The sequence below is a fragment of the Centropristis striata genome, chromosome 21 (assembly GCF_030273125.1).
Source record: "Centropristis striata isolate RG_2023a ecotype Rhode Island chromosome 21, C.striata_1.0, whole genome shotgun sequence".
NCBI classification, from domain to species: Eukaryota; Metazoa; Chordata; class Actinopteri; order Perciformes; family Serranidae; genus Centropristis; species Centropristis striata.
In genome coordinates this window covers 24,597,661-24,610,825 of record NC_081537.1, presented here as the reverse complement: position 1 = coordinate 24,610,825, position 13,165 = coordinate 24,597,661, and the positions used below count along the sequence as shown (strand labels likewise).

Below are 13,165 nucleotides of genomic sequence, written 5' to 3'. Positions count from 1 at the left end.
TGAGCCAGACCTGATCACCTGCAGCAGGTTTAAACATCTAGTAGAAAGACTGATACCAGCAGAGTGGAGGCTGTTTAAATACAGATTAGCAGAATAAAATATTCAACCAAAGAAAAAAAAAAGCAGTGAATCCTCAACTCTGAGAACCAGCGAAAGATCAATTAACCAGCTAATTGTTTTAGCACTAATAAGAACATCAATGTGCAGGACGAGTGATGAGAAAAAGCAAAAACACTTTCAATCCTGCAGGACAGTCCAGACTTTGTTGAGAGTCAGAGAGTTGATTCATTTTGTGTTATTATTGTCATCTCGTCCTTCTACTCTTTGAATTGCTGCACGTCCTCTCTGCAGGTTATATCTGCTGCAGCTTTATTCTAACGTTCTGTACGTCTCAGAGGAGTGACTGTGTGGCGAGCCAGTAGAGAGTCACTAAGAGGCTTGATTCTGACTTTAAAATCAGGTCGAAGCCAAAGAGTTAAGGACAGCAGTTTCTCACGACCGTCCTCAGAGTGTTTTGGCAAATAAAACGATGATAAAAGAGACGAGGGAGTCACCGGGTTCATCTGAACAACTTAGGGAGTGTTTCCATTTTCTGCTGCTTCATACCTCTACCCCTCTACATCTCAGAGCCAAAGGTTTCACTTCTGACTGCAAAATAGAGTCAACAAATACATTAAGATGCATTATTAACCCTCCAAAGTCACCAGTCATGATACAGGATCAGATCACATGACACACACAAAAAGAAGCAATAGACTGAAGAACATGTTATTCCTGCCTCTCCTTTACCATCCAAGGAAACCCCAGAATATCAGCAATAGAGAGAAAAATAAGTTATAACTTTAAGAAAAAAATCAAAGCTGGAGCTGCCAAATAAAGATAAAAAACTGTTGTTGTCAGTGAAACTTCTCTGGATATTTTTAAGGTAAAGACTGGCAGACAGAATAACAATAACAGAGATATAAACTCTCTCCTGGCTGATAGATTTTGGTGTGTAAAGTGGCAGCTGAGTGACATCCTGCTGATGGATTTCCAGACTCTGTAAATAAGCAGAAGTGTTCTCTAAATGCTGAGCCGTCTGCGGCTCCATCATCACACTCCAGTGACTTCAACAACGCTCCACTGGCACTGACAGCTCCTTAGTGACTCCCTCCGTCTCACCCAGACACCCAGACGTCCCGCAGGAACGCTGACAGAAATGACACGTCCAGTAGACGAGTTCGAGACACTTTAACCCCAAAATCTTCTGATTATAAACCGACAGAGTGATTACACCTGAACCAGGATCTGGCTTTATGAGCTCAAGGTGAATTTATAATCAAACACCTCAGCCCAAGATATTTTTGTCGAAAGAAAAAACAACTGCCATCACGTCCTGTTTCTATGCTAATAAGCTTCAGGGTGGAACTGTCAAAGCATCGTCTCACAACGAGCTGAGCTCTCACAAAGTAAAGTTTCCACTGGAGGACAGAGAGGCTGCAGGAGGACAGAGAGGCTGTAGAGACGAGAGGACAGGGAGGCTGTAGAGAGGAGAGGACAGGGAGGCTGCAGGAGAACGAGGAGAAATGATGCTTTTACAGGTGGAAATCTTACAGAGAATCATGCATGTTTTCTAAAAGAATGTTTATGTTACTAGATTTCAGGTCCTGTCATCTAACACAAGAAATGAATCAACATTTCTTGAGAATACCTGTGTGTAGCTGGAGTCAGGGCCTAGCTAGCCTAGCTTAGCATAAAGACTGAAAGCAGAGAGAAACTACTAGCATCTGTGACGTTGTCACTGCTAGTAGTTCCATGCAGCTGTTCCACGCGTCATATTTAACTGACATTGCTTTAAAAACACTGATGCCTCGTCATGCAGCTTGTCTAATAACCGTGCAGGATGCAGGAACAAAACTTTACAGGTGTAGTTGAGGTCAAACTGAAGGTGGAGGAGGAGGAGAGGTAAATCCATGCTTTTACAGGTGGAAATCTTGAAGAGAAGCATGCATGTTTTTTTTTAAATGTCATTGTTACAAACCATTATATAGATTTTAGGTCATGTCATCCAACCGGAGAAATAATTCAGATTTTTTGGGAATACCTGAATGTGTAGCAGGGCCTAGTTAGCATTGCTTAGCATAAAGACTGAAAGTAGAGGGAAAATATTAGCATGACAAACAGAGGACACTTAAAAAAGAGGCGTGAAAACAGTCATATTTAGCTGACGATGCTTTAAAAACAGTGATGCCTCTTTATGCAGCTCGCCTGATAACCTTGCAGGATGCAGGAACAAAACTTTACAGATGTAGCTGAGATCAACCTAATGGTAGTGGAGGATGACAGGGAAAAAATCATGCTTGGAAATCTTGAAAACAAGCATGCATGTATCCTAAAAAAATGCTTATAAAACCGTGATATAGATTTTAGAAATAGTTCAACATATTTGGGAATACCTAAATACGTAGTACAGCATGACTTTGTCAAAAATTCAGACAAATGCCTCACAAAAACTGCAAGTATACGTTTTATTTGCTCTGTCAGAGGCATCTTCAGACAGGTGCTGCAGCTGATACCTTTTTCTGTCCACCTGTTATCTGGATGAGCGCACCCTTCCTTTCTCTTTAAACTCCCAAAAATATTAAAATATTCTATCATTGTGTTTTACCCTCAATGCAGTCAGGACAAAGTTTTATCAGCCAAAGAGCTGTTAATATAATAAAACCAGCAATGTGCAACATTGGTTGCAACAAACTACAGATGAGGAACATAAAATGGCACCTAACAACATAAACAGGCATAAAATGCATATTATAAAAACAGTAACGAGCAGCGTTAGCATTACTAGCATGCTGCTAGCATCTCCCATTGACTCATAATTACAAGAAGCTTCCAGCTGCTGCAGGAATCCTCATTAACAGACTCATCATGATTAATGAAGACGACTAGGACACACACACACACACACACACACACACACACACATGGATATGAGTGTGTAAGCTGCTACAGTAAAGCCTCTAATGATGCTCATAATAAAACTCTGGTCCTGCTGTGAATCAGCAGCTCAGAGGTGAAACCTGACGCTGCAAACATAAAGTCTTCCTCCTCTTCTTCACCTCTCCCCTCTGAGCAGCTTTGGTGTCTTTTAATACCTAAATTATTTCATGTTCCTCTCAGGACAGCTTTGTTCCCGGCGTGTTAAAAAAAGCCTGGCTATGAATACTAATCATGTCCCGAATAATAAAGGGCAATCAATTATCAAATCCTGAGCATGTTGGTGGAATTAGCTCCGTGTTTGACAAATGAGTTCATTATGTTTCAGCTGAGCGGTCCGGCAGCCACAGAGAAACATTTATACATAATTTATGTTCATGTCCATGCAGCCGTTTGTTAATCTGATGTATATACAGAGACAGGAGGACAGATCTGTCCTCAGGAACACAACGCTGCAGCTCGGCTGTGATGGAGGTCAGAGGTCAGACAGCAGAGTGACCAACAGGACGTCAGGCAGCAGGAGGTCAGGGGCCGCCGGGGAGACAAGACACCAGAAGGACCCCAAAACCCTCACAGAGACACATGAGCATACATTATGAGCACTCAACAGACCTGCTGGGTACAAGTTGTCCTGACTCTTGGAAATATGCTAAATGACAGAACTACAGGACTACAGATGACCCAACAAGACCACAAAGTAACTTCAAAAGATTAAAAACAACCACAAGAAGCTGCAAAATGACCAAAGTTTCTCCAGCCACAAAGAAATAAACATACAACGACCATAAAGAAACATAAAACTACTGTAATTTCACAAAATGACTATAAACTAACTAACTAACTACAACTATAACAATAAAGATACAAAAAAATCACAAAGAAACATAAAATGACTAAAAGTAGATGCAAAACAACTTCAAGGAGCCACAAAATGACCACAAAGAGATTTAATTGAAATTAAATGCAAAGCAATCACAAAAAAGCAGAAAAACTAAAGATCGATGCAAAACAATCACAGAGAAGCAAAATGATCACAAAGACACACAAAACCACTACAAACAAACATCCCAACAAAGAGACACAAATAACCACAAAAGAAACTTCAAACGACTATTAACAACGACAAGGACCTGCAAAGACACAAAAACATAAACAAAAAGGCGAAAAAGACACTCAAAACAACTACAAACAACCCAAAACGACCACAAACTGAAACAAAACAATCATAAAGAAACATAAAACCACTAAAAATAGATGCAAACAACTACAAGGAGCTGCAACACAACCATAAAGAAACCCAAAGTTACTACAAAGAAATGCAAAAATTGATGAAAACAATTAAAAAAGTATGCAGAACAACTAAAAATTGATGCAAAACAATCACAGAGAAGCAAGCTTCTGCTGCTGTCACAGAATAAACAACTGGCCTAACAACCAGTAAAAACCAGCAGAACCCTCTGAGGTTCCTACATCTATCAGAGTCCTGACTGGTTCCTGCAGCCCAGAACACGACGGCAGGAAACAATAAGGCATGAAATTAAACGAAGAACCAGAAATAATGAAGCCATTAACATCTCGCCATGAAAAAAACATGTAATTTACTCTGCGCTCTTCAATCAGCAGAGCCAACAGACTGACAGCTGATAATGCTTCAGGACCAAAAACAAGCAAAACGTTCTGGGTTTCTGCAGCTTGCAGCCAGAACACCCCGCCAAAATAAAAGACTGTTTCCAGCCTGCCGATGGAGATTATTCAACATCTCGTTAATAGATTTCTCTCTGCTTTCTGTTTTTATCTCACGTCGACGTTCATCAGCTGAACCTGGATGGGAAACATGGTTTTTATAATGAGAGACTGAAAGCATCTTTATCACTAAAAACTGTGAATGAGAAGATAAAACTCTCTGCAGCAGAAGTGACGGTGCCAGAGGAGGATTAGCCCGTAAACTCACAGAGTTACACATTTTCATTCAGTCGCACAGTTTACGCAGCATTACGCAGGATTAATGGTGCAGGCCGACTGTTTTTAGAGATGAATTTAACTGTGTCTGAACCTCTCTTGACCTATATCCTGAACTGGAGCGCTGCAGCAGGGACGCTTCATTAGTTCAGGATGCTCCGGTGTGTTTTCCTGCAGACGATGAAGACAGATGGGCTCTTTACAAGGTCCCAATGTTCCTCTGCAGCCAGAAAAAGGCAGAGAGAATACATAAAGCTCACAAATATCCACAAAACTTTGGATTTAATTCCCTTTCAGTGCAATCCAAACAAATCCCCGGGCCTGAATGAGAAGCAGAGAGCGTGTAAGCACATTTAGAGTCAGTTAAAGGAGAATAACAACACAATTTAATTAAATGCATCTCTAATATTGAATAATGTTTATAGAAAAAGGGAATAAAAAGTGTACATAATCAGATTCACCCCAAAAGTTCACCCCAAATATTGTAAAAACAAAAAAAAAAAAGGTTTTTAAAATTCATCTTCTGTATGGGTAAAAAGGTTAATCATCTAATTTATAAGGGAATAAAAAGGTTTATTTTGTTTATATGTAAATAACAATGTTTATTATTCAGGTTTTATTTACAAGACCATACAAAGGTTTATTATTTTATTGATAAGAGAATAAAAAGGTTTATTATTTTTATTTATAAGTGAATATAAAGGCTTTTTTTCTATGTATGAGATAATTAATTAGAAGTGTTTAAAAAGTTTAATTGTTTTATTTATAAGTTAAGTGAATTAAAAGGTTTATTATTGTATAAATAAGTGAATAAAAATGTTTATTTGTATTTATATGTGAATACAAAGGTTTATTATTTTATTAATAAGATAATAAAAAGGTTTTTTATTTAGAAGTGATTCAAAAGGTTTATTATTTGATTAATAAGCAAATAAAAATGTTTGATTGTAATTCGAAGTTAATAAAAATGTTTATCTTTATTCATATTTCAGGGCCCGAGCAGCCCTAGTTTTATTAGTATTTTATTTGTTGGTGAATAAAAAGGTTTATTATTTTATTTATAAGTCAAGAAAATGTATATGTTTTTATTTAAAGGTATATAAAAAGGTTTATATTTATTTAGAAGTGATTAAAAAGGTTTATTATTTTATTTATAAGCTAATAAAAAGGTTTTATTTTTTATTTTCTTTATATGAAATCTATTTATCGGTGTAACAAAGTTCTCCTGCTTTTTTTCTGCTCATGTGTCTCTTAAAAAAATCACTATTATAGGAACAAACTGAAAATGATGGCATGACAACATTAGAGCAGATTTAGGGCTAAATATGTATCATACTCATAATTATTCATTATAATTACTCTGCAAACACCTGAAACATGTTACTCTTAGGTCTGTGGGACCTTCAGCTCGGCCCGGTGTCTCCGGCTGCCGAGGTGGAGGAGCGAATATCACCAATTAGCTGCTTATGAGTCGTGTTGAGTCTCTGCCCTCTAAATATGACTAAATATGATTAATAACAGACTGTCGTGCTGCTCTGATACGGGTTAGAACTCATTACGGGACGTTCCACCTCGCTGCTCCGGCTCTCCTCTGATGACGGGGAAATAAACAACCAGCTGGCCCTTATTTTGCACATTTTTTTATGTTCATATACTTACAAATAATTGCTTTGTTTTATCTGTTAAAGTGCTTCAAAGCTTCCAGCTCCTGTGAGGAACAATTCCAGTAATATTTTGGGGGTAAATGTCCTCCAGGGGTTTCTGAAACCTCTGCCAGCCACTCTGCTGGGCATTAGCTGCAGTAATACCTCCTCATTGATCTGTATCTGCAGGCTGAGTGTGGCTGAGTGAGGGACGACTCCTCTCGCCATGTAAGAGTCGGTTACAAACAGGTTACAGAGCTCTGCAGAGACAACCTGTTCTCTGGTTCACCTGTCCTGTTTGATCTGCCACACTGATTCTGTTAGAGAGTTATGCAACAATTAAACACTTGATCCAACCTGCAGTCAGTGTTGACTGACTTTCAGTTAGGAGCTCAGGGTGGGGTCGACAAACAGAGACAGACAAAGACTGAACAACAACTAAAGTGCAGCTACACCTCCTCAGCTGAGCTCTGATTCCTCCCTGTAGACAGGAACTCCACAGGAAAACAATTTTAAGGAAGGATATCTATACACCAACACTCAAAAGTTTGTCTGTGTTGTTTTTTCCCATGAAAACAAACTGTTTTATTCATGAAATGAGTTACAGGATGAATCTAAAACATTTAACATGTACAAATCTCCAACTTTACCTCCAGATCCTCAGCCAGCCTGAGGAAGGATCATTTTACTGCTTCTTAGTTTCCAGCTGTGCTAACATAATGCTCAGGTGTTTTAATGATCAATGAGCCTTTCAACACTATAAACGTGGATTAACACAATGTGCCACTGGAACACAGGACAATGTATAATAAATATTTTATAAGAAATTCAGCCGTTTCCAGTTTTAATACTCATTTACATGTCTAGACCATGCGTCTGATCAATTTAATGTTATTTTAATGTTAAAAAATTGTGCTTTTCTTTATAAAATAAGCACATTTCTAAGTGACCTCAAACTTTTGAGCGGGGACTCAAATAGATAGTAAATAGTCACCAATTAAACCTAAGTGCATGTTTTTGCACTGTGTGAGGAAGCCGGAGAACCGGAGAGAACCCACGCTGACATGGGGAGAACATGCAAATTCCACACAGAAGAGCCGCAGGCGGGAGTGGAACCGGCGACCCTCTTGCTGTGAGTGCTAACCAGTTAATTAAAAGCTTTTAACCTAACTCAGTTCTCACTCTTGGGACCTGCATCTGTAAAGTATTTAGAGTGATGATCAAATACACTAGGTAGTAGATTTGCAAAGGGTTGGAAAATTTCCGGTAAATTTCCTGAACTTTTCTCTTTCTGAAAATTTGGATTATTTCATTAAACAACAAAAACATGAATGCTGAGTTAAATATTAGGCATCCCCTCTGAACCAACACATTCAGAAATTTAAATGAAAAGAGCTCCTCTCCCTCCAAAAAAGTCTCATTCAACATGTAAATGAATTGAACATGTGATGGAAGAATGCACAGTGCATGTGGGGGGGCGTGGCCTCGATGGGGGCGTGGTCTAATAGAGAGTTCATAGAGAGTATTTGCATGAAATCTGGTTGTGTTAGTAAAGATTATGCTAAAAAATATTTTCCCAACTATACTTAAGTTCCCTGTTTAGAGCCAACCTTTTGTAAATTCCCTGTTTATTCCCGTTTATTCCCATGAAAATTTTGCAACCCTACAAGTAAGTTAAGATAAAAGCATCAAGTTGCTCTTTGCTTTTGATAAAAGTCGCTTGTTGTCGAACTATAGGAGCCTAAGTGGGTCATTTCCTTCGTGAAGATTATTATCAATATGATTAATATTATTCACGGAGCCTCAGGTCACAGCTGAGAGGAACAAACTCTGGATTTATCTGCAGCATCGAGGCTCGCAGCAGAAACAGACTCACTCCTAACAAATAAATCACATAAAGCTATAAGCTGGTTAATCTAAAGCATTCTAACATTTGCATATATCTGCTGCAGCTGCGTGTGTCGGGCTTTAGCAGATTAATCACTTCTACTCATCAGCTGTGACGTGTCGCCGTGCTTCAACCATTTCAACAGTGTGTTAGTCGCTGAAGACAACTTGGACTTTAACTTCCAGGATTAAAAAGAAAAAAGAGCTTTTCTGGAGCTTGACACCAAACAGTACAAGTCATTTTATCTGAGGGGATTTAACCCTTCGTTATTGCAATGTTTTCTACAATTATCAGGTGAAGTTCACACCATGTGCAAGAAGGGAAACTGGAAAAACTTCTCCATGCTTTTATTTCCAGAGTTAGACTCTCGTGATCTATTCTCAAATCCAAATCTGTCAAAAATATTATCAAGCGCCTTCCTATGTACATAAAATGTATCATTAATAGAAATAAACTCCCATTGGTTTGCCTGTTTGAACATTATATCGCTGTCTAATAGTCTTTATTTGAAGCTAAAAGCAAAGAAACTCATTCACGTGTTTTACTATTCCATTAAAACATGGAAAAACCATTAATTGGAAAAAAAACTTCTGCATGCTTTTATTTCCAGATTTAGACAATTATCATGTTTTTTTTCTCAAATCCCACCACAAAAACATCATCAAGCAACTTTCTTTGTGTATAAAAATCATCATAAATACAATTAAACTTCCATTTCTTTGCCTTGGAATCAATGCAATCCCATGTTTGAACACTTCATCTACATTTTATCAGCCTCTAACTATCAAAATCCAGTCTTTATGCTAAACTAAGAGCAAGAAATGCATTCACACATATTGCTCCTTTAAAAATGAAGCAAAACCACAAGTTACAACAACTTCTCCATGTTTAGATTTGCAGGTGAAGACATATCTCGTGGTCTTTTCTCAAACATCACCCCAATTTATATCCTGCCACTTCCTTAGTGTATAGAAATCTTAAAAAATGCAAATAAACTTCCAATGATTTGCATTGGAGTCAATGGGATACCATGTTTGAACATTTGAACATTTATATCATCACTGGTATCAAACTTCTCTTCTAACTCTTGGCAAAAAAGGAATCAATCCCATTCACCTGAAGGCAGGACAATTCCTCTGAAAACACAGCAAAACCATGAGTTAAAAAACATTCTGCATGTTTTCATTTCTAGATTTTCCAGGTTTTATCTGCCTTTAACTATCCTCAACTCTGATGCTGAGATAAAAGCTAATAAACATTCATGCATTCCTTCACAAACATGGAAAAACTTCTCAATGCTGTTATTTCCAGATGTAGACAACTGTCAGGGTCTTTTCTTAAACACCACCACAATAATATCATCCAGCAGCTTCCTTTGTATATAAAATGAATCATAAATACAAATAAACTCCCGTTGCTTTGCCCTTGAATCAATGGGATACCAAGATTCCCAGGTTTTTCCAGGTTTTATCGACCTTTAACCATCCAATGCTAGATTTAATGCTAAGCTGAATATATCAGAAATACAAATACATTTCCATTGCTTTGCCTTGGAGTCAATGGGTTCAACATTTATCAGCCTCTAACCATCCAACTCCAGTCATTGTGCTTAGCTAAAAGCATGTAATACTATTCCTTTAAAAACATGGGAAAATCAAGACTTCTGCATTCTTTTATCTCCAGGTTTAGACAAATGTCATGCCCTTTTCTTAAACACCACTACAATGATATCATAATGCAAGTTCCTATGTGTATCAAATCCATCAAAAATGCAAATAATAATAATAATTTATTTGCCTTGGAATGAATGGGATGCCATGTTTGAACACTTCATCCACGTTTTATCGGCCTCTCACCATCCAGAATTAGCTATAATGCTAAGCTAAAAGCAAAGAAACACATTTATATGAAACACATTGAGTTGGAAAAACTTCTCCATGCTTATATTTCCAGGTTTAGACTACTGTCAAGGTCTTTTCTCAAACCCACCACAAAAAGATACTCAAGCAGCTTCTGCTGTGTATAAAATATATCAAAAATAAAAATAAACTTGCATTGCTTTGCCTTGGAGTCAATAGGATCAACATATATCAGCCTCTCACCATCCAACTCCAGCCCTTAAGCAAAAAGCATGTATTACTATTCCTTTAAAACATAGGAAAACCATGACTTAGAGACACTTTTACATGCATTTATTTCCAGATTGAGACAACTGTCCTCTCACCATCCAGTACTAGCGTTAATGCTAAGCTAAAAGCAGAGAAACACATTTATATGTAGAACAATGAGTTGGAATAACTTCTCCATGGTAATATTTCCAAGTTTAGACAACTGTCAGGCTCTTTTCTCAAACCCTGCACACAAAAATAACACCAAGCAACTTCCTTTATGTATAAAATCATAAATGCAAATGAACTGCCATTGGAATGAATGGGATGTTGTGTTTAAATACCCTCTCTGCAGACATTTGAATGCTGACACATTTCTCTGATTAAAGGAACAAACACATGTCAGAGCAGACACGGTGGAGACCCCCAGGGGACCGAGCCCTGCCTCCCCGCCGCAGGGTGCCCGGTGGCCGCCCTGTGATGAGCTTATATTGGTCAGTGGGCAGCGGGTCTGCTCCCTGGGTACCCTGTCCCCTCCCTGGGTACCCTGTTGGCTCCCTGGGTACCCTGTCCCCTCCCTGGGTACCCTGTTGGCTCCCTGGGTACCCTGTCCCCTTCCTGGGTACCCTGTCCCCTCCCTGGGTACCATGTCGGCTCCCTGGGTACCCTGTCCCCTTCCTGGGTACCCTGTCCCCTCCCTGGGTACCATGTCGGCTCCCTGGGTACCCTGTCCCCTTCCTGGGTACCCTGTCCGCCCCCTGGGTACCCTGTCAGCCCCCTGGGTACCATGTTGGCTCCCTGGGTACTCTGTCCGTCCCCTAGGTACCCTGTCAGCCCCCTGGGTACCATGTTGGCTCCCTGGGTACCATGTTGGCTCCCTGGGTACCCTGTCAGCCCCCTGGGTACCATGTTGGCTCCCTGGGTACCCTGTCCGCCCCCTGGGTACCATGTCCCCTCCCTGGGTACCCTGTTGGCTCCCTGGGTACCCTGTCCCCTCCCTGAGTACCCTGTCCCCTCCCTGGGTACCCTGTCCCCTCCCTGGGAACCCTGTCCCCTCCCTGGGTACCCTGTCCCCTCCCTGAGTACCCTGTCCCCTCCCTGGGTACCATGTCCCCTCCCTGGGTACCCTGTTGGCTCCCTGGGTACCCTGTCCCCTCCCTGGGTACCCTGTTGGCTCCCTGGGTACCCTGTCCCCTCCCTGGGTACCCTGTCCGCCCCCTGGGTACCATGTTGGCTCCCTGGGTACCCTGTCCCCTCCCTGGGTACCCTGTTGGCTTCCTGGGTACCCTGTCCCCTCCCTGGGTACCATGTCGGCTCCCTCCTCATCCGTGCACGGCTAAGCTCCTCCCCTGCTGAGCTCAATCAATCACACAACGCTCCACACTGCAACTGTGACCTCCACTGACAGTTAATGCTTTGTGCAAATCAAACCAGCTGAGCTGCTGCTGCAAAAAAAAAAGCCCATCGAGTGAACGACTTGCAGCCGAACACAGCCGATTAATTCCCGCTGTCACTGTTTCGAGTCACAGTAGATAAAAAAGCACAATGTCGCAGACAGAAACGCGTTTCGGTAAAAATCATCTCTTACCTGCCCACAGTTTGGTTGGCGAGCTGTCTCATTCGGTTGAACTGCTTCTTCATCTTGTGTTTTTCTGCGTTACCACCGGGCGGTACAGCCACTCCACATATCTCATTGATAGAATAAAGTCAGATCTCCGCGCTGGTCTACGGCAGAGGACGAGGCTCACACTTTAAACATCCACGGTTTAAACATCCAGGGAGGAGAAACATCGAGCTAAAATCTCCTCATTTTAGCTGATGAGTGTCTCCGTCCTCCGCTCCGCTCCGCTGATCAGAGATGCTGGACCGATTCCTCCTCTCCCCCCGACACTGACAGCTCGCTGGCGACACGACGTGCCCCACCGGTGCACTATGGGAAGTGTAGTTTAGTTAGATCTCCACAGAGCAGTGCTTCCCAAAGTTTTTCTACTGGGCCCCCCTTTTCTATCTAAAAAATACTATATTTATATTTATAATTGTATATCAGACACTTTTAATTACCGTAAATCAAAGAATAGCACAACACTTTTACTTTTACTGTCATAAACTCGAAGAAATACACTGTTTTGCTGTAAAAATACACATTTCATGCTAAATGTATGGAGAAATAGGCCTACCATGATGAATGACACAATAAACCTAAAAATAACAGGATTATTCAGTCTAAATTACAGTTTTTTTATGTTATTTAGCCTACATTTAAATTTAGAATAGAAAATCCACTCACTGTATTTTTAAGGTGAATTTCTGGCAACCACAGCTGCTGGTATTTTTCCGTAAATTAAACAGATTATTTTGTACAGTGCAGCATTGGAGAACAATTAAATTATTTCAATTTAGCCTTGCCAAGCCCCCCTTCTGTAACCCTGGGCCCCCCCTAGGGGTCACGCCCCCCAGTTTGGGAACGACTGCCACAGAGCAACATAGATCACTGATTTTTTTTTAAATCTTTTTTTTTATTAATAGTTTGAGTTCCTCCATATGATATCATAGGTGTGTGATTAAAAAAAAAACAATAATAATAAAAATAA

At 40.2% G+C, this 13,165-nt stretch overlaps 1 protein-coding gene across 1 annotated transcript in view; it reads right to left on the bottom strand.

The window, feature by feature from the left end:
* The window catches only part of LOC131959712 (rho GTPase-activating protein 44-like), a 102,293-nt gene extending 89,850 nt beyond the window's left edge, over positions 1–12,443 (bottom strand). Inside the window, exon 1 of the mRNA XM_059324923.1 lies at positions 12,163–12,443. Within this exon, the coding sequence (XP_059180906.1) occupies positions 12,163–12,215 (53 nt within the window). The 5' untranslated portion in view covers positions 12,216–12,443. The remainder of the gene's footprint in view (positions 1–12,162) is intronic.
* Between the last annotated feature and the right edge of the window lie 722 nt (positions 12,444–13,165).